Consider the following 21992-nt stretch of genomic DNA (forward strand, 5'->3'; position numbering starts at 1 on the left):
GATCAGCCTGGTGCCAGCGAACGCCGAGGACAAACTCGGCCCTGGTTTATATCAAATACGGGCTTTCATGCTACACGGAAGGTTGCGTAAGTCAGGGGGATTCGTTTGTCTAACGTCCTCGGGGCAAACACACAGGACTCCCTCCCAGCCTATAATTGGTCTATAATTGCACAATAAAGACATGTATATACAATCATTGTCGGTACTTTAATGTTCCTAATAACTGCCGAAAGTGGCTATAGATTGAGTTAGTTAAACTTGCTGCTTTTGTCGCCAACAATAGATATTGACATGGTTGTGTCGTTCACGAGGCTTTGTCAATTTGTGTTCGGCCTGGCCGGGGTTCCGAATGCGCCGTGGCGCTGGCTGGGCCCCACAACCGCCTCGCAGAAAGGCGCTAAAACATTTTACACGTAATTTGCCGCAATTAAAGGAAACGTCACTCAAAGACAAACGAATCGTGCATGACTTAAACAATGCCGCCACTGATTTTCACAAAATAGCGCGTAAACTATAAAAACGAATTGGTGGACGACAGTCTATCAGATTGTATACAATATTGTGTGCGTAACAGGTTAGCAGGGGTGTGTCAATGGGCCGAGTTTGCTGTTTTAGCATTTTCCCATGGCTTAGGCCGAATACACCTCTTGTTATTGTTAGATGCCCGCCTTTGGAAGACTGACAAGTGAATTTGCTGCCCCAATTGACCGTAAACTGCGCGTTTATATCTCCAATAAATAAACAATGGTCAATATATTGTTCACGTTGGACGCTGCGTGGCTGCCAAGGTAACGAACAAAAATAAAAGTTAATTATGCTTTATTCTTCTAAAAATAACATATTTGTAATTGTATTTTTCATCAAGAGTGACATTCTGACCTACTCCAGGCTTCTATAAAGTATTTTCGTTTGCCAATGGGGAGAAGTTGCAACTTCATCAAGACCAAGGAAGTTTTATTGAAAAGCCTGGCCAAACCTCCGCAAGGCGGCGCAGTAGCCGCACATGGCTGTTGTCGTTGTTGAGGTGTACACTACTGCCCCGGTGACGACCTTTCTAATAATGAAGAGCCCGCCACACAAAGAATTGATAAAGACACCACAGTAACTAATGCTGGTGGACAGGAGATCAAACATCGATCACGTGACACCTGGCAGAATGTTTGGCGAATAGAACATTTTGAGAGTTATGTGTTAATCTTCTCTGTGTCACCACTTAAAAACGGATGTCTGAATGATCTCGGGATAGATGGCGCTAATTGATTGGTCGAGATAGCAGCCAATCGAGACATCCGAGACAGATAAACCGTGGAGTCGGACAGGTTGTGAAGAGCAGCTTGATTGGACGATTACGCTCATTGACCAAATTTGGATTCCGAGTAGGCCTACCGCCGATTGAATTGACAATAGGCAGGTTTCGCAGCTCCAAAACGACGAGCTACGAACGTCGAAGGTCTTTATCATACCTCATTAGTATGCGGGCCAATCACGTCGCGTCATTCGCTGTCACGTGCCATGCGATAATTTTTATTATTTTATGGCATTATTCTACTGATTACGTCATCGCGTCATTGTCGCGTTACTGATGGCTGATTCTTGATTTTAGTAACACTTGGCCACCCAGGCTCGCTGTTGAGTTAACTCTGAGTTAATTGTTAAAACCTCGGAAAACTAAGACATTCTTCAAACGGACAATCAAGTGTGCGTATTTGAGATAATTAATAATAGGCCTTTAATGGTAAACCAAGCAAAATAGGTATCGTGTATGTGTTATGTTAAGTGATTGTTGACCGCGGTTTGAAATGGCTGTAAAGGACAATGAAGTTACCCCTTCCATTTCGACCAAAGGAGGGATAAACATTGCATATTACTGATTCAACAATGGCCAAATTCAACAACAAACACTCGCGGGTTTTTGCATCAAATAACAAAAAGATTGGTTATTAATGCTCCATAACAAGTCAGGTCCGAAACAGGTGAATTACGGAAAGGAAGCGCAGCCGACCCATAGAGAGTACTGAAGGTCAAATCTTGGAAATGAGGGAATCCCGAGCGTTTCCCGGTCATCTGAGGGCTAGAACTAGAAGATAGGCCTACGCAATCATTTGCTTACTGGGGAGAGGCGCCCTGAAAAACCGTTCTTGTCCGACTCTATGCTCCTCCCTCAAGCCGCCTCTGCCAGGGTGGTTTCATCGTCAAAATTTACGGTCCCTGGTCGAAAGTACAGAGAAAGAGTAGGCCATCGCATGAGCTGTGAGCTAATTTCGATCCTTGGCTTGGTTGTGACCGGTTGGTTGTCTTGGTGATGGCGAATTCGAACTGCGAACACCAGCTAGGAGAGTGAAATTCAGACATTTTTGATGTTACTGCTCTATTCACTCTGGATAACCAGCTGACAGAAGGAGAATAGGTACATGTACAAGTTGTGACTTCCTCATCTCTCTCATCATGTTGTCAACACGGTGGAGCAGCCAGGACTGATTCGGCCTGGCTGTGACTTCCTCATCTCTCTCACCATGTTGACAACTTGGCAGAGCAGCCAAGACTGATTTGGCCTGGCTGTGACTGTCTCTCATCTCTCTCACCATGTAGACAACTTGGCAGAGCAGCCGAGACTGATTTGGCCTGGCTGTGATTGTCTCATCTCTCTCGCCATATTAACAACTAGGCAGTGCGGCGAAGATTGATGCGGCCTGGCTGTGACTGTCTCATCACTCGCATCATGTTGTCAACACGGTGGAGCAGCCAGGACTGATTCGGCCTGGTTGTGACTTCCTCATCTCTCTCACCATATTAACAACTAGACAGTGCGGCGAAGATTGATGTGGCCTGGCTGTGACTGTCTCATCACTCGCATCATGTTGTCAGTACGGTGGAGCAGCCAGGATTGATTCGGCCTGGCTGTGACTTCCTCACCTCTCTCATCATGTTGTCAGCACGGTGGAGCAGCCAGGATTGATTCGGCCTGGCTGTGACTGTCTCATTACTCTCATCATGTTGTCAACACGGTGGAGCAGCCAGGACTGATTCGGCCTGGTTGTGACTTCCTCATCTCTCTCATCATGTTGTCAACACGGTGGAGCAGCCAGGACTGATTCGGCCTGGCTGTGACTTCCTCATCTCTCTCACCATATTAACAACTAGACAGTGCGGCGAAGATTGATGTGGCCTGGCTGTGACTGTCTCATCACTCGCATCATGTTGTCAGTACGGTGGAGCAGCCAGGATTGATTCGGCCTGGCTGTGACTTCCTCACCTCTCTCATCATGTTGTCAGCACGGTGGAGCAGCCAGGATTGATTCGGCCTGGCTGTGACTTCCTCATCTCTCTCATCATGTTGTCAACACGGTGGAGCAGCCAGGACTGATTCGGCCTGGCTGTGACTGCCTCATCTCTCTCACCATGTTGACAACTTGGCAGAGCAGCCAAGACTGATTTGGCCTGGCTGTGACTGTCTCATCTCTCTCACCATAATTATTGTCAACACGGTGGAGCAGCCAGAACTGATTCGGCCTGGCTCTGACTGTCTCATCTCTCGCCTTATTAACAACTAGGCAGTGCGGCGAAGATTGATGCGGCCTGGCTGTGACTGTCTCATCACTCGCATCATGTTGTCAACGCGGTGGAGCAGCCAGGACTGATTCGGCCTGGTTGTGACTTCCTCATCTCTCTCATCATGTTGTCAACACGGTGGAGCACCCAGGACTGATTCGGCCTGGCTGTGACTTCCTCATCTCTCTCTCACCATGTTGACAACTTGGCAGAGCAGCCAAGACTAATTTGGCCTGGCTGTGACTGTCTCATCTCTCTCACCATATTAACAACTAGGCAGTGCGGCGAAGACTGATGCCACCTGGCTGTGACTGTCTCATCTCTCACACCATATAGACAACTTGGCAGAGCAGCCAAGACTGATTTGGCCTGGCTGTGACTGTCTCTCATCTCTTTCACCATGTAGACAACTTGGCAGAGCAGCCGAGACTGATTTGGCCTGGCTGTGATTGTCTCATCTCTCTCGCCATATTAACAACTAAGCAGTGCGGCGAAGATTGATGCGGCCTGGCTGTGACTGTCTCATCACTCTCATCATGTTGTCAACACGGTGGAGCAGCCAGGACTGATTCGGCCTGGTCACGGCTATACTACACAACCAGGCCTGTCTCTTATAAACCTGGTTGTCTTCTCTTGTTCCTCCGTTGATCACGGAGCTTGGTCTCCAACGATACACCTTGCGGCTCAGTGTCCCAGAGGGCAGTTCTGGCCATGGAGTACATGGTCTGGTGTCTGATCAGATGTGTTGCACTAGCACCACCTGGACACTGCCATGTTCATCTTCTCGAGGTGGGCTTGTAGTCTGCTAATGGCCAGTCCAAAGGTGGTGCTAGCCTCTTTTCTGTCCATGTCAAGGAGAGTGTTATTTGCTTTGTGAATGGAAGACTTCAGTGACATTTCCAAGTACAACATTCTTGAGTCAGCTGCTCTGACCCAGTCTTGGAGTTGGTCAGGTAGTGGACCAGATTGAACAACACTAAGTGGTTTATAAAGACAATCTTTATTTTCATGAGCTCTGTCTATTCTTCATAAAGTTAGTCATGACCTATAAAATATCTGCGGAATATGTCCCCAGAAACCAGGTCAAAGAGTTGCAAACAGTCAGAGTGAGATGATTACATTGTGCAATACATGTACATGTACGCCTGCAATACATGTACGCCTGCAATACATGTACATGTACACCTGCAATACATGTACGCCTGCAATACATGTACATGTACGCCTGCAATACATGTACGCCTGCAATACATGTACGCCTGCAATACATGTACATGTACGCCTGCAATACATGTACGCCTGCAATACATGTACATGTACGCCTGCAATACATGTACATGTACGCCTGCAATACATGTACGCCTGCAATACATGTACATGTACGCCTGCAATACATGTACATCTGTGATGAGTTAATAACATTAGCATCTAAAATCCCAACAACCAGCATGAATATCACAGTGAAATGAAAGTTGTGTCTTTTCATGAGTAAAGTTGCTTGATGTGAAAAACAATGCTCACTACTGGAAAAGGAGCCGATTTCAAGCAATCTTGAGGGAGTTTTTTCAACCATTTTATAGGAATCCTCAACTATATCTTACCAGCAATTGCACACAAGCCAATTGTATTAAGATAAGTTTGCCTACACCAGTATTAATGCGAGTCGTGAGATCATAATCTCAATCAACAAATGCCTGAAACCTGCAGCTCACTCTCACTGACCGAGGCAGAGTTTAGAACATTGCAACACTTGTCAGATTTTCACACACCTCCCACATGCGCAAACACATTGTACTAAAAATGTGCAGGCATATACTTTCACTTCAAAATGCCCCGCCCCCTCAGAGTCAGATGTGAACTTGGAGAATGATCCCTAAGGTCCAACACAGAAGTGCTCTTATCAGCACGGCTGATCTCACGTGATGTTTACCATCTCTGATGACACATGATTCATATAAATAATAAATTCAGTAATTAGTACAGTATCTCTAACTCTTCCTTAGATGAGACTTTTTATGAATTTACTTTGTAATACTATAACACAAAATGTTGTAAGATTTGTGCTTGGACAATTCACACTTGATTCATTCCCAATATACAGTTTGGCATGGAAACAATATATACATGAAACAAAGTATTTATATAGGTTAAAAGACACCTTAAAACTGAATATTGATAAACAACTGTTTTGTCACAAAAATATAATGCCTCAAATAAAAATACTAAAGGTTCTAGTTGGCATTCTCCCTCAGAGATTAAAAAAAAATCTACCACAGCCAATTTTGAAATTAAAAGAGTTTCATCACAATGTAACATCTCCAAGATTTTGAAGTTCATCACCCCACAGCACTATCCATATGATGTCTCATCACAGCACTGCCCATATGATGTCTCATCACAGCACTGCCCATATGATGTCTCATCACAGCACTGCCCATATGATGTTTCATCAAAGCACTGCCCATATGATGTCTCATCACAGCACTGCCCATATGATGTTTCATCAAAGCACTGCCCATATGATGTCTCATCACAGCACTGCCCATATGATGTCTCATCACAGCACTGCCCATATGATGTCTCATCACAGCACTGCCCATATGATGTTTCATCAAAGCACTGCCCATATGATGTCTCATCACAGCACTGCCCATATGATGTTTCATCAAAGCACTGCCCATATGATGTCTCATCACAGCACTGCCCATATGATGTCTCATCACAGCACTGCCCATATGATGTCTCATCACAGCACTGCCCATATGATGTCTCATCACAGCACTGCCCATATGATGTCTCATCACAGCACTGCCCATATGATGTCTCATCACAGCACTGCCCATATGATGTCTCATCACAGCACTGCCCATATGATGTCTCATCACAGCACTGCCCATATGATGTCTCATCACAGCACTGCCCATATGATGTCTCATCACAGCACTGCCCATATGATGTCTCATCACAGCACTGCCCATATGATGTCTCATCACAGCACTGCCCATATGATGTCTCATCACAGCACTGCCCATATGATGTCTCATCACAGCACTGCCCATATGATGTCTCATCACAGCACTGCCCATATGATGTCTCATCACAGCAATGCCCATATGATGTTTCATCACAGCACTGCCCATATGATGTCTCATCACAGCACTGCCCATATGATGTCTGTAGTGTGGTCTGTACACTCCATGGTTTCTACAGTATGCTGGGGAATGAATGTACACACTTTGAGACTGTTACACATTATAAAGAATTTACATCACATTGTATTGAATTTGGTATTGAGGTGGACAAGGTCTTGACTGTGACGTGACGCTCTGTTTGTAAGTTGCTCCCAAAATGGGAGAAAGCAGCAACGAATGTTGCCGAAGGATACCAGAATTGTTCGCGAGGAATCTGACATGTCCAGTTAAAGCACGATATCGGCACACGGTAGAAAGCTGATAACGAATGCATCTTCAAAACAAGTGTTGGGCTATGACGTGGCATTCACAGTGAAAGGAGTCACTTGAAACATAAAACAACGATTGCATACACGCACTGGCTTGGTGTGGCCGAAATGAGGTAATGGGACCAAGTTGGGCGAACAGCGGGAGCAGAAAATCTGAAATGAAATCGATGGGGAAAATATGAACATATGTCTGAGGACGACTTTGGTCAGCACCTACTCTCAAGTTAGAATAGGAAATGCTGGGTTGATTTATCTTGTCACAGACTTGAAGACTATTCACTATTGTAAATAGCATGTGTGTACTTGAGGCGTAACGTGGTATTCTGAAACCCTGAGGGCCGCATTAGGAAAAGCATCATTCATCAAATATGATTCAAGCTTGCAAGTGTAAGACTGTATTCCAGAAAGTCCATTTCACAGCACGACATATGATTACCAGGTTGTCTGCTGACAGCTGGAGTCTACACTCACCTGCTATTTGTAGTCACAAGGTTCACTGGTTATTCTATTATTGGTCACGTATTGTATTATGTAAGACACACCCGATACCTTCCGGTGTGTCTAAGGCCGAAGTTACATAGACCTCATTCGTTCATTTCCCAGGACTCATTTTCCCCTTTTGCTTTCATTCCCCTGTGAATGCACGGCCTTGTGGCGTGCATTCACCGAGGAATGAAAGAAAAACCCGGAAAGTGACTCGTGGTAAATGAACGAATGAGGTCTATGTAACTTCGGCCTAATATTCTGTTGTGGCTGGAAGAAGGCCTTGAAACTTGCTGCTCTGTATATCTACATTACCACTGTACACACATGAAGAGTTTGTGAATTCAACATATTCGTATGTTTGTGTGAACCTCAAAACCTGCTGACTAACCTTCCCACAGTTCCTACAGTGGTGTCTACGCCTGACTAGAGTGAATGGCATCTTGCATGATGTACAGAGAAGAGAGTCACTGTCTGGCACCCACATTGGAGGCTCTGAAAACATAACCATCATTATTTGGGGTTATCAACTGAGAGTGTTGACAGCGTCAACAATGCCATCTTATTGGACAAAAGAAACAAGAGTGCTAAAAACCCGAGACCTGACATGGTGACGAAGGAGCAGATCCGCTTTCCTTGCTTCCTGTTGTTGTGGAGTGCTGTGTACAAATGTAACTGTTCAGTCTACTTTGATCCAAATTCAAGACAAACCAAGTTATTTTTGGACAACAGACTATACTTTTATTTACTCCAGTGTCCATGTCAGGGGCGTGAATGAGCCGACACATGGCTGTGGGTTTTAACAACCAATGGAATGACTGGGTCAACTCAGCCAGAAGAGGTGCGAAATAGACACAGACTCACACACATGACTTGTGACAGAGAAGAAAAGGTTTTACCCATTGATGTAATGGGGCCTCTTCGTATTGAAGCAGGAGGCCCCTTCCTTGGCTGGTCACTATGGGTGATAGGTTCTGAGCTATGTATCTCAAACACACTCCGTAGGATGTTGCGCAGATCACTCGCGTAGTTAGTTTGCAGCTGATCAGCAACACCTGTAAAGTCAACATGAAGTCTTGGCATAACAGTTTCGACAAGCTTGATATCAAGAGTGTTTCAGGTTGTAGTGGTTAAGCCTGAAGATTCAACAACGAATTGACTTGAATGTCCTTCTGCTCTTCCTCAGACAAACCACCAAGTACTAAAGGTACACGTTAGCCCTCTATTGAGCAGTACCAATTAACTGGTTCTTCTGGAGTTGACCTCCCATTGTTGCCACATGCCTCATTCTTGTATTCTATATTATATTGGTCCGACACATAAACTGTTCAGTGTAAGTAAGCTGATTTTGGCTGAATCAATGCACTTCATCACTGAGACATGCAGACATACCAGACACACAAACAAACAATCTGTGGATAAGATCACTGCTGCTCCTGAACCTCGACCGCGCTTCATTCCTGGAGGCAACCTCTGCAGCCTGTATCGCCAGAGCTATCTCCTCGTCATCGTGACAGTCCGAGTTATACGAGCTGGTGTCGCTGCTGTCACAGCTGAGCATGGAACAAGATAGGATTAAGTATACAGTTGGCCCAACAGGTGTCTGCTTGATGCAAACCAGCACCAGAGCTGTTCTGTTCAAAACCGAGAGTCCTTGCGCTCTGAGGGGATTAACTGTAAGAGATGATGTCTTTAAAGGGGGACACTGTTCATAAAACACACAATGTCGTAATGCAGTTGTTATGGATACCAATTTGCTGAAACTTTGTACTTAAGCTAGTATTTGTATATCTGTTAACACAACACCAATGGCAATGCTGAATTTGTAGAAAAACGTGATTTCTTGACCTGCTAAACTGAAACTAGAATAGTGTTTCACTAGATCAAACCATTTCATCGCTTGGGAATCTTACCTCTCATGATCCAGATCACTATCGCTGGCACAAGTTGAACAAGATGAACTCACGCTCTCTGTGAATTTGACGCCCGATGGCCGATAGCGATCCTCTCGGTGTCCTACAAGATCACGTACCCGACGCCGATAAAAACTCTCCTTTGAAGACCGCAGTAAACCACGATGACTTTTTGAACTTTTCAGTTTTGGCATAACACCTGTGCAAGTCTTGTCCGACGGTTCAGGATTCTCAAAGTGATTGACGTTCATCCGTAACGGTGATGGTGCCTGATTCAGTGCAGCCTCATTCTGACTTCGAGCATCAGACCTGGCGGCAGATGTATCGCCACAAGTATTATCACATTTCATCTCAGGAACGTTATCCTCCATGTTATGATTCCTCTGATGAAGACTTGTATCCAAATCATCTGAAGCCGTCGCTGGCACTTCTGATGCGTCGAAATAAGTGTCCGATTCACTTGCTACTTCAGAATAGATGGATTTACTTGGTGAGGTGTTTGTACTACCACAGGCTGATGAGCCTGCGTCCTCCACCTGTAACAAGTTACTATCACGCAAATCTAAACACGCACCGTGTGATTCCCGGTCTGAACACGCACCATGTAAGTCTAACACAGGCATCAAAACCTGGTCACTTTCAACTACAATCTCATGGCCGGTAATTTCACTTGATCTTTCATTGTCATTTCCTGCTGAATATTCAATCTCCAATTTTGTGTCTGCATCATCGGCATCACTGATCACAGGGTTCAAATCATTCTCCTCCTCCAAGTCGTCCCCCAAACTCACCGATCCGGAACACTTGCTACTCATACTCTCCGACATCAGCTCCTCAATCGGTGAGATACGATTACAATCGGGTGAAAAGCGAGCACCTTCTGATTTATAATCTGTGTGTTGTGGCACGAGACGAACATCACAAACACTTGAGCACTTCTCCTCGGTACTTTCACCGCCTGATGAAAGAGTCGCTAGCGTCAAGTCGCTAGGCGGTAAACTCTCATGTGACACAGCACGCTGATCACAGATGCCAGAATCGCGGCTATCCTGGTGCTTTATAGGCCAGGTGTCGTTACCGTCCAACACATAATCAGGGTTTCCCATGATTGTATTTGCAGATGTTGATTGGCTCATTCTGCCGCTGAATGCATCGGAGTCGTCTTCCTCCACACTGTGTTTCTGTTTGACATCACCGTCTTTAGCGTCCCTCCTCGGTTGACCTGGCTCTGCATCGTGCTGACTACACAAAGCTCTCTCCAGCATCACCAGTTCCTCCTCAGATAGCGTCAGCAGCAGTTGCCTGAAAAGAGGACAAGCTTCATGGTTGGAAACACTGCACGTTTTGTGGCCCTTAAGTTCAGAGCACAATAAATCGAGCAACAAATTTGTATCACTGCGAACCATTTTCGTGATGAATTTCTCGGCGACAACTGATCACTCTGTAGCAGTCTATAAGATTATTTATACCTAATGCATGAAATGACACTCTCTACTGCATGTGATGACATCATCATGTGGTCAGATGTGACCAGAGTGTGTGACACCATCCACTACAAAGGCGGCCATCGTATCTATGGTCAAACTTTTTAAAGTCAATTTTCTGTCGCTGAACACACTGTCAGCATCATCTGAAGATCAAAACAGTTATTCTTGCATGACTTCATGATCTGCTGAAGAAAGGGATGTGTTCTAGGGGCAAGATATGTTAATGTTATGCAAATCCATATGGATTCGAACATTCTTCACAACTCAACTCAGTGTCTGATTTTATGGGTTTTTTTTCACCATTGCCAGCACGGCAAGTGAAGTGGCAAATGGAAAGCTAACCTCGGAATAAATCGCTCACCTTATTTTGAACAATAGGGTCTGGAATGGCCTGAACATCTCTGTGAGTGCCTCGGAGTCATTGTCTGGGTTGAGAGGGCCTTCCCCATAGATCAGCAGACCACTGCAAGGAAACAAACAAACCAAGGGTTTTCACTTATCTCGCCTTACAAGTTTCTTTCACACTCAGAGTGCCCAACTGGTCACACTGAGATCACAGTGCCCAACTAACACAACCATATTGCCTGGGGACTAGATTTCAGGTCACAATATTCAACCCGATCTTTTGTGACTGGTGAAAATGTGGGATGTAAGGAGTGCACTTTTCCCCTCTTGGCAAGTCTAGCTAGACTCATATCTGGTATATTCATTCGAGTGGGCACTGTAGACATGGTCTATGATAGGTTTTGAACCCATGACCACGAGCCCGCTAAAGCGAGACTTTTATACCTTGGTTAGCGTTCTTTTTCATCTAAGGACGAGCAGAGGGGGTGGTATAAAAATAAAACTTTTTGCTCTCACGGAAGACGGAGACAGCTCAAAGGAGGAAATTCTTTTTTTTTTTTGAAAATAAAAGTTTCCGTTTCCATCTTGGCGTGGCATTGTGGGTAGATCTCGGTCGGGATAATCTTTTTTTCTTCTGGTTTTTGGCAATTTTGGCTGCTGGCGGGCGGGCTTGCTTAATGTTATAATCACATTTTCAATTAAACGCCTAGCGGCGGGCAAGCTAACCGAGGTATCAAACAAGTCTCACCTAGCCACTAGAAAACAACGCCTCCCTAATGCACGATACGTACCATACGATAGCCAGCCTGGGGATTGTGAACATGAGAGCAGGGTCATAATCATCTATCATCTCCTGACTGATGAGATTATTCTTGAGGGCCCTGAAACAGAGATACAATCACTATCATCATAATCAAACTGCTATCCAAGGATTCAGGTAGCGCACTGATAACAATGTCGTGCAGTGCTGAATTTATCTGGGGGAGGGGGGTTGTTGCTGAAATTTCAGCACAAAAAATGATATTGATCAATCCAGTTTCGCACATTTTATTGATTAGCATTCATAGTCTCTATCTATCTAGATTGCAAAAAGGGCCAGCCAGATTTTGGCTTATGAGACACTCTGTACTCCAAATCTCTAATGGCAGGCTTCTGGCTAGAAGGTAGTTAGTACCCTATATTCAACCAACTGGGGGGTTCTAGAGATACCAGCAGGGCTCAAACTTCCACTCACGAGGTGGATTAGGCCATTGGGAGCATCAGTATTTAGCAGAGTTCATCATCAATGTTGACCATACCTGTGAACTGTCTCTGAAAACAGCACAATCACATCCTGCATGGCATCATACTCTCTCATGGACTTCACGGGAACCATCGCACTCACATAACTGAAACAAAAGAAGATTTATTATGAAACATCAATGACACTACTTTAACCAAAATGACCCCAGCAACTTTTCTCAACAACTTCTCACAGACACTTCAAAAATAACCTTCAGGCCTCATTAACACTTGGCCACCAGCAATTATTCATCCCAAAGGTATCTCTTCCTGTAGACATGCACTTGTTCATGAGAAACACCAGTGTTACAGGCCGTGTCAAACAACTTCTCACCTCAGTGAGAAACACCAGTGTTACAGGCCCTGTCAAACAACTTCTCACCTCGGTGAGAAACACCAGTGTTACAGGCCCTGCCAAACAACTTCTTACCTCGGTGAGAAACACCAGTGTTACAGGCCGTGTCAAACAACTTCTTACCTCGGTGAGAAACACCAGTGTTACAGGCCCTGTCAAACAACTGCTTACCTCGGTGAGAAACACCAGTGTTACAGGCTCTGTCAAACAACTGCTTACCTCAGTGAGAAACACCAGTGTTACAGGCCCCGTCAAACAACTGCTTACCTCAGTGAGAAACACCAGTGTTACAGGCCCCGTCAAACAACTGCTTACCTCAGTGAGAAACACCAGTGTTACAGGCCCTGTCAAACAACTGCTTACCTCGGTGAGAAACACCAGTGTTACAGGCCCTGTCAAACAACTGCTTACCTCGGTGAGAAACACCAGTGTTACAGGCCCTGCCAAACAACTTCTTACCTCGGTGAGAAACACCAGTGTTACAGGCCGTGTCAAACAACTTCTTACCTCGGTGAAAAACACCAGTGTTACAGGCCCTGTCAAACAACTGCTTACCTCGGTGAGAAACACCAGTGTTACAGGCCCTGTCAAACAACTGCTTACCTCGGTGAGAAACACCAGTGTTACAGGCCCTGTCAAACAACTGCTTACCTCAGTGAGAAAGACCAGTGTTACAGGCCCTGTCAAACAACTGCTTACCTCAGTGAGAAACACCAGTGTTACAGGCCCTGCCAAACAACTGCTTACCTCAGTGAGAAACACCAGTGTTACAGGCCCTGTCAAACAACTGCTTACCTCAGTGAGAAACACCAGTGTTACAGGCCCTGTCAAAAAACTGCTTACCTCAGTTCAAATTCTGCAAACAGCTGATCAAACATTGTCAACGCATCCTTAATCTGAAAGAACATTACATTCTGAATTAACATACATGTACATGAATGTAACTGCCTCATCCAAGTTCTTCTAATCAGTAAACTATCATTCTATGGCAATAACTCTGAAATTGTTGCACTGCACTCTTGCACAACTCATCTCTAATATCTCACAAGGAAAACTCATCTCTAATATCTCACAAGGATCTCTTTTCGTTATTCTTCAAAATGTGCTTTTTCTTGATTGCTTTCATTTGAAGTGAACCCCTTTTTCTCAAAACTGCCAAAAGTGCCTTTTTTCCAGGAACAATTGCTGTGCACTTTACAACGAACCGTGCGCTTTGAATAGGACAAATGCACCATCTATTAATATAACTCTACAGCAAATTCTTTTCAACATGATACCTAGGAGGAGTGAAAAATACCTTTTCTGTGTATTGGCTGCTATTCCTGAGACACTGGTCACGGATCATACTGCGCAGATTGTCGAGTGTTCTCGTGAGAGCTCTCGCTAGGGGGCGCATGCTGGCGCTCTCAATCTCATGGTTCATGATGCTCGAACCAGCTGCCAGACACTGGAAGTGGATCAACGACTACACTGGTCACTTGATAACACAAATTACTCAAATTCAGAACATTTTCCAGTCACGCGCACCAAAACAATCAAATAAAATGGCCAGGTGCCATGTGCTCACCTGTGGTCAGTGCCAGGAATAAGGTTTCTGTTTGGGAAATATTTCAATCACCATGTTAAGCCTGATCTGATTAACCATGACACAAACTATATTAGCCACACAGTGAATGATTCTTGTGATACGACTCCGATAGGATTCTATGACCTTGACCTATTTACACCAGAAAGGTTAGTCACATTGACCTAAAACTTTGCCAATATGTAGACCAGGCCAATCAAATCACACACGCTGGCACCAGTGAGACCAAGGTTGACCTCTGTGACCATGGAAATTAGGTCAAGGTCAAAACGCTTCAAGCACAATGTTAGAGTTGTTCGATAAGACAATGCTAGAACTTCAGCAAGACCAACCAATTTTAAAATGAATGCATACCTCAGCACCAAACCAGAGCTGCCCAGAGAGATTCTCATGGACCACATCATCGGGAAACTTGACCCTGAAATCGCGGTTTGCTCGCTGGTTCGGGATGGCATCTTCCATGATCACTTGGATGTTATTGAGCACCTTATCCTGACAAGCTCTCAGCTGGTTCACCAGCGCTGTACATCGCTCAGGATCCTTACGACCATCGAAGCTGTCCAACTCCGTGGCAATCACATTCAAGTCTTCGTCAGCGTAGAAGAACTGCGCCAAAAGGGAAGGATCGTTTTTCTGCAAATTTAAGATTGAAAATGATATACCGGTAGTAAACAATTCATAGAAACTGAAAAGACAATCAACAGGAATGCAGGCAGTGCTCAAGACTGTGCTGCTTCCGAACCCATGCTGAAGGTAGCTCTTCGGACTCAAAATAAATCCAAGGCCACAGGGTCTTTGTTTGCTGTTAAGTGTAGCCTGCTGACCATAGGTACCACCATTTTGGCTAGACCTCAAAATCCTAAAAGCAATTATTAACTCCAGCCCTTGAAATGAGCATTCAGTTCACTACGTTTTGAAAAAGGAGTGTGGATACCGTGGATATTCTGCTAGTCATTTTATTTCGTCAGTCACCAGTCACCAGTCACCAGTCACTTTAAAATTATACACTGGCCTATTATTGCGCATATGATGGCATATTCGAAGAATTTTAAAGCTTTCGATAAGCAAGGGAATAAACTTGGCATCTAACATATAGGCCTAGTTAAGCTGGCAATTAATAAAATCCCACACTACAGATTTATTTCATTTCCGACAGACAATCAGTATCTATCTTCAAAAATACAACCTCGTAAGTAAGTAAAGTTCTTTTTCTCAATCTTACGATGAGACAATGCGTTATCGTTCTCGGATCAGATTCTTAACCTCTCTATTTTCAGGACTCTAACATGCAAAGTCATAAAGACGTTAAAGACTTTGAAGACCCAAGTTACCAAAGTTTGGTGACTTCGGTCTTTTTGGACGATCTTTCTGCATAACTTCTCCCAATTTAATGCATTACCTTGGGCTTATAAAGCCACTTTCTGATTGAATACATTCTGAACATTCTAATTCATTTAAAGTTGTCTATAAGCAACGCGTCAGATTGTCAATATTATGGCATTTTAAAGAAATATCAAAGAAGAAATCGTCCGAAAACACTCTCAAAACATTCTTGCAAATTGTCTGTCTTCCTCCATGTCATCGAACATGTCGAATGATTTCGCTACGGTATCCAGTCGTTTCGCTCCCTGACCTTTTCGCCCCCAGACGTTTCGCTCCAAATTCTTGGGAGTATCCAAACTCGCCCCAGTGCCGCTGGTGTCAAGAGAGAGTATCGGGCATGATCGTGTATCATCGGCATCAGACGCATCAACTCATCACCTTGAGAAAGCCAACAATCCGGACCTGATCACTGGCTAGTGAGGCCTAACCCGACTGGTCCAAGTAACCTCGACCCGTTATATCCGCCGCGCAGCGGATGGTCGAGGCACATGGCTTGGATAGCTCCTGGGAGAGTTTACAGTAGTAGGACTTACACGTAGGATAGGTCCCAATGGTCAGCTGGTGCTGCAACATCAAATGTCAGACAGCTCCGGGGTGATTTTACAGTGGGGGGGGGGGGGGCTAGCCTATACTAATGACATATCCGGCAAGTGCTGCCATCTGAAGGTTAGGACAGCTCCTGGGCGGGTGAGTTTACAGTAGGGGACTAAGAATATGACAGATCCAGCAGGTGCTGGCATTTGAAGTTCGGAAAGCTCCTGAGTGAGTTTACAGTAAGGGCCTGTAATTCATTTTAAGCTAAGAGTGTTTGACTGTGGATCGACTGGTCCCGGTGTAACATCTGTGGTTGTTTCCCATGTGTCAGTGTTTCCAAACAATAGGCAGCTAGAGAGACCATGACTTTTCAATAGGGGGGATACACAGAAAAACTCGTCAATCTATTTTTGAGCGTTCTCAAACAATGAGGGGAAACACTCAAAAACAGAAACACTCAAAAACATTACACCGGGTTCGACTCCCGGTGAATCTGCCGTAGTTTTCTCTTTTTTTCTCTTCCTTTTCTTGTTATCTAATCATTCATGTACAGATGTCGAAATTTTCATTTTCATTATTATCATTATCATACCCCACACCCAAACTTTTCGAACTGCATACTGATTTCGGGCGTTCGAGTACTACCGAGGATGGTTCGAATCGGCAGCTGGTATTTTCGAGGATACATTGGGGCAAAAAAGTATCAGTGTCGGGCCATGTCTTTTTCCATTCTAGGGGTTCGAATCATGTTAACTGACTTTCTGCAATCGATCAGGTGAGGTACTGCCCAGTGAAGTTGGGAATACCGAGCCTATAGGTAACCAAGGTTTCAAACACAGGACACTCCGATAGGACCAATTCAAGAATCTGAGTAAGCTCACGACACCGCTACAGCAAGTGTCCTGTGAATTGGGGGGGGGGGGGGGGAGGAGGGGTCAATACTTTCAGTCACAGCCAAGAAGCAGGAAAGTACATCATTATAACACAAATGGACTTCAATCAAACCATACAAGAAAGCCGGGCTATGTATCCCAAACAAGCCTCTGCCATTCAGTACTGGGTACAGTCCGGGGGACTTGGAGAATGTACCCTGTCGGCAGAGTCAACATGAATTCATCAAACATGTAAGCCTCGGTCAGTTGAGATTAGCTTTCCAATCCAAACCCGTGAAAGAATTTAAACAATACAACATTCAAAATAACATATCAAGAATTGATTAAGCCTTTATTATTTGTTGATCTAATTTAATAACTCGGAATGATAATCAACATATTTACAATTTGGCAATGAGTGAGCCTGCGTAGACAACTTTTGTTGCATGCATAACACATGCTGGCCGTGGTAGTGAAACATTCTTACTAGTTTGTTTATCAGCTGATTGAAGGAAATACTTCCACTTTGATTTGAGCAAGGCTGGTCACAGATCACAACACATGAGCGAGACTACTTTTGCTGATCAAAGGAAAACAATGATTCATTGACTAAAACAAATAAGATTGGACTCTATCGTGCCATCATGGAGGAGACCATGTGAGCCAATCAAGAGCATTCTTGAATTCTTACGTTAAACGATCGTTGGTCAATATGTGGGACGCTGATGGCCACTTTCATTGTAAATTAATGAATGGCATGGACAACCAATAGTCTACACCATTCATAAGCTGCATAACCCGCCCCTCAGGCTTATGACATTAACATAAGCCTACAAACATGGCTATTACCCACTTAGTGACCGATGACTCGCAGTATTTACTATAATTATAGGTAGTCTAGAACACAGGGGTTCATAGTACGGGTAGGCAATTTGAGGAGAAAAGGAAAAATAATACAATGAAACTAATGAAAAGTAAATTTAAAACTTGAATGAAGAAAAAAACTCAAGTGTCTTTTCCTGCACTGACATATCAGACACTTCCATGCAAAGCACATACTGTCTCCATACCTCAAGCTGAAAATGGGTCTGACCATAGAACTGATGGTCTGAAGATTTGTTCCTCTCCATCTGAGATAACAATGTAGTCACATTTCATAATTCATGGCCACCTGTGAAGCCACAATTTTGGAATGACAATGTACATTCTTATGTCCACATGTGAATCAAGAGTAAACCTTTGACAGGGCCACGAGTTCACTGACTCCCATTCAGTTTGGAGAAGATTTGAACAAACAATTGAGATTCAATGTGACTAGTTTTCCTTCAGTTCTGCATCACTGACAGCAGTGAGAGACAAGATCAACACTTGCCAACTTGCTATGCACGGATAGTGAAACCGGGAATAGCAGGGATACACACACTGTCTACCAAACGAATCACGACGTGATTATGAACTTTGATTAGCTTCCATTTACTGTCTTTATTAAAATCCAAGAAATACCGGATGAGTTTGAGAAAGGGTTAATTTCTTGCGACACGTTGGACACCTGTGTTGAGATCGGATAGCAACCTTGATACATTCATTGCAGAAAATGTGTCCACAGACTGTTGAATAGACCTTCCGATGACTCGCTCGGATCTGGAAACAAGAACAAAACACTAAAGGTTTCGAAAAAAAGCATTGTTTATCTTCCTCTGTGATAGCTCGTTGATGGGACTGTGTACCACAGTATCAAATAGGTCCAGTGCCTGATCTTATTGTGAGCAGGTCACATACCTCCTGCTGCATGTTTAGCTTTGACTCCAATAGACACTCAATTACCGATTCAGAGTCGAAGTTCTTATCCAGAGATACAAATCAGAATGCTTGGAAATAGTGATATTGCATGTTCCACCAAGTGTTAAAATTCACTCCTCAAGAGTATCATGTGATTGGTCAGCCAAGTTGGGTCACAGCCAAGTGACGCCTTCTTCAGCCAAGGAGAGGAATTTCTCACATTAATGGGGTCCATTGCTAGGCACCGGGTACAAGAGATGTGGCTTCCCCAAAAGATACCAGCAACTTACCGCTTGATAGTTGTCAAAGCAAATGGGGCAGATTGCCATTTGATCAAATGGTGACTCTTCAGGTCGACTTCTTGTGGATCTTGATGCCGCGTCTCCTACTTTTGGTTTCCTGAAAATGATGTTCAATGTTATCAGCTGTAAAAATGTGCCAAGACAAACCTTTCCAACTCTAGTTCCCTTGTTATATTTACTCCACATGCACAGCAAACCTTTGGATTTCTTTAATTTTTTTTAATCAGATGAGATCCACTAGTGGATTCTTGGCAGAGCTTTGTTGAAGTTTTTTCATCCGATTGTCAACATTCATTGAAATTCATGAAAAACAATATGAGACCATGTCCTTACTCACTCAGCAGGGGTAACAAGTGAAAGATCAGGGGAGCCAGCACGTGAATCACTTCTGTTGTAGCTGTGGTTTAAGTCGGGGAGCTCGTCACTGTCAGAGTCTGAGCTGATGATGCGAGCAACGTTTCGGCGATTTCTTGGCGATCTGCGTGATGGAGTCGGTTGTCCTATAACCTACAATGTAAAGATGTCCTTGAAACTGTTTTCCATGTTTAGAACAATGAATATGACATCGTTCCACCAGCCATCCGATACCAGACTGATGCTGGTGATACCAGACTGATGCTGGTGACACCGGACTGATGCTGGTGACACCGGACTGATGCTGGTGACACCAGACTGATGCTGGTGACACCAGACTGATGCTGGTGACACCAGACTGATGCTGGTGACACCAGACTGATGCTGGTGATACCAGACTGATGCTGGTCATACCAGACTGATGCTGGTCATACCAGACTGATGCTGGTCATACCAGACTGATGCTGGTCATACCAGACTGATGCTGGTGACACCGGACTGATGCTGGTGATACCAGACTGATGCTGGTGATACCAGACTGATGCTGGTCATACCAGACTTATGCTGGTGATACTAGACTGATGCTGGTGACACCACACTGATGCTGGTGATACCAGACTGATGCTGGTGATACCAGACTGATGCTGGTGATACCAGACTGATGCTGGTGATACCAGACTGATGCTGGTGATACCAGACTGATGCTGGTGATACCAGACTGATGCTGGTGACACAAGACTGATGCTGGTGACACCAGACTCGTGCTGGTGACACCAGACTGATGCTGGTGACACCAGACTCGTGCTGGTGACACCAGACTCATGCTGGTGATACCAGACTCAAGCTGGTGACACCACACTGATGCTAGTGATACCGAGTGATGCTGGCACTGATCATTCATTAGAGTTTTGCCAGAGGCCAAAGCCAAAAGCTTCGTGGTCAGGGTGGTGTCCTTCAGCCAGTATTACTCTCCTTTCTTAGCAATCTGCCTATTAACTCAGCAGTAGTTGTCAATGACAATCTGCTTTGGCAACGAACTGAATTCCAATAACTTTACTTACTACTGGCAAATGTGAGTTTGGACTTGTTAAGTCGATCACCCCATTGTTTCTGTAGGTTTTCCTTTGAGGAGTGTCATCAGATGTCAAGTCGATGGTCGTGCGATCTGAACGAAAATCAGTTTTTCATATTAATTTTTCGTCTTTTCTGCAATCAGGGTTTTCATGACCATTCAAATCCTCAAAACATTATTTGAGGGAGGCACTGATTGTGAAAAGTGCAAGGTAGAAGGTGGGGAAGAGATGCTTACTTGAGAAGCAATCTTCAAGGGATCACTCCCCGTTCGGAAGAGACATGGCCCACTAACAGGAGTCTGTGAATCGGAGTGATGCCTTACGGCATAGTCTGAATGGCTGCTTCAAGGCAAAGGATAGTTGGCGCCTGTTCACCTCCAACAAATCTACTGGCTCCACCTGGCGCTATCAGGCAAAAGTACTCTTAGGTTGACTGTTACAAGTATCCAACTATAACCGGATATCATTCATAGATCATGTAGGCTACATCAGAGAAACATATTTTTTCCAATAAATTTTCATTGACCTGTATTTTGACTATAAACATATAATTTATTCATACCATCGTCATCATCATCAATGATGATAATACTGCCACTATCGCCATGAGGAGCAGCAGGAGCAGGAGGGTGGCTAGGCCTAGGCCTACGTCTCGTAGCTGGGCGTCTCACATTGCCGAGTGGAGTACGGCCGCCTCGACGATACATCTGAAATTGGAAATAGCACAATATCAACTATGCACATGCACATGAGATATTAGACATGTTCTCTCCGAAGCCGAAATCTACCAAAGTTGTCGAGGACTGAGTTTCGTCCGAAAATAGATGACCGATTTACACACACGTGCACATGTACACGCCGACGGGTCATTGTCGGACGTCAGTTCGTCGCCAAGAAAATCAAAGGATTTGCAGAATTCATTGGACTCATCAACACACCATTAGTTTTCAGTGAAGTTGAAACGTATTCCTAGATAAATTCTTTTGGTATGTCGAGATTGCAATTGACTTACGTTAATTAAAGTAGGACAACGTTGTGAGAAGTTTTTATGCGCGACACCTCGCGATCAATGAGTACACCAATATTTAGGTGAGTGCGAAACGACTGGGGGCGAAAAGGTCAATGTTTTAGGTAAAACGTCAAGGCTTTCGTTCTGAAATGGAGATTTTGTTTACACTTTATATACATACGTAACCATTACACTCACTACGTTGTGTAAGTTACTAAATTTGGAGCG

General features: G+C 44.3%; 3 protein-coding genes across 5 annotated transcripts; all 3 read right to left on the reverse strand.

Annotated features, from left to right (window-relative positions):
• Positions 1-4778: 4778 nt before the first annotated feature.
• On the reverse strand, positions 4779-16039 carry LOC135489209 (lateral signaling target protein 2 homolog). 2 transcript variants are annotated; one of them, XM_064774450.1, is made up of 12 exons: positions 15858-16039; positions 14813-15091; positions 14171-14320; positions 13717-13769; positions 12536-12625; positions 12029-12118; positions 11254-11355; positions 9406-10707; positions 8885-9045; positions 8392-8547; positions 7884-7987; positions 4779-7162 (listed from the first exon to the last, which is right to left on the reverse strand). In XM_064774450.1, exons 1-12 carry the CDS (start codon positions 15900-15902, stop codon positions 7034-7036), a joined length of 2661 nt encoding a protein of 886 aa, XP_064630520.1. In that variant the 5' UTR covers positions 15903-16039; the 3' UTR covers positions 4779-7033. The 2 variants fall into 2 exon arrangements, with proteins under 2 accessions (XP_064630520.1, XP_064630519.1); XM_064774449.1 differs by having other exon boundaries at positions 7047-7987.
• Positions 5886-6716, reverse strand: LOC135489397 (uncharacterized). Its single transcript, XM_064774740.1, has one exon. It carries the CDS (start codon positions 6714-6716, stop codon positions 5886-5888), a length of 831 nt encoding a protein of 276 aa, XP_064630810.1.
• Positions 16040-17566: 1527 nt separating the features above from the next.
• LOC135489300 (E3 ubiquitin-protein ligase RNF4-like) lies at positions 17567-21829 on the reverse strand. 2 transcript variants are annotated; one of them, XM_064774595.1, is made up of 6 exons: positions 21768-21829; positions 21318-21462; positions 20744-20847; positions 19666-19835; positions 19317-19425; positions 17567-18888 (listed from the first exon to the last, which is right to left on the reverse strand). In XM_064774595.1, exons 2-6 carry the CDS (start codon positions 21460-21462, stop codon positions 18733-18735), a joined length of 684 nt encoding a protein of 227 aa, XP_064630665.1. In that variant the 5' UTR covers positions 21768-21829; the 3' UTR covers positions 17567-18732. The 2 variants fall into 2 exon arrangements, with proteins under 2 accessions (XP_064630665.1, XP_064630664.1); XM_064774594.1 differs by having other exon boundaries at positions 21694-21776.
• Between the last annotated feature and the right edge of the window lie 163 nt (positions 21830-21992).

Source organism: Lineus longissimus, chromosome 6, assembly GCF_910592395.1.
Source record: "Lineus longissimus chromosome 6, tnLinLong1.2, whole genome shotgun sequence".
Taxonomy (NCBI): domain Eukaryota; kingdom Metazoa; phylum Nemertea; class Pilidiophora; order Heteronemertea; family Lineidae; genus Lineus; species Lineus longissimus.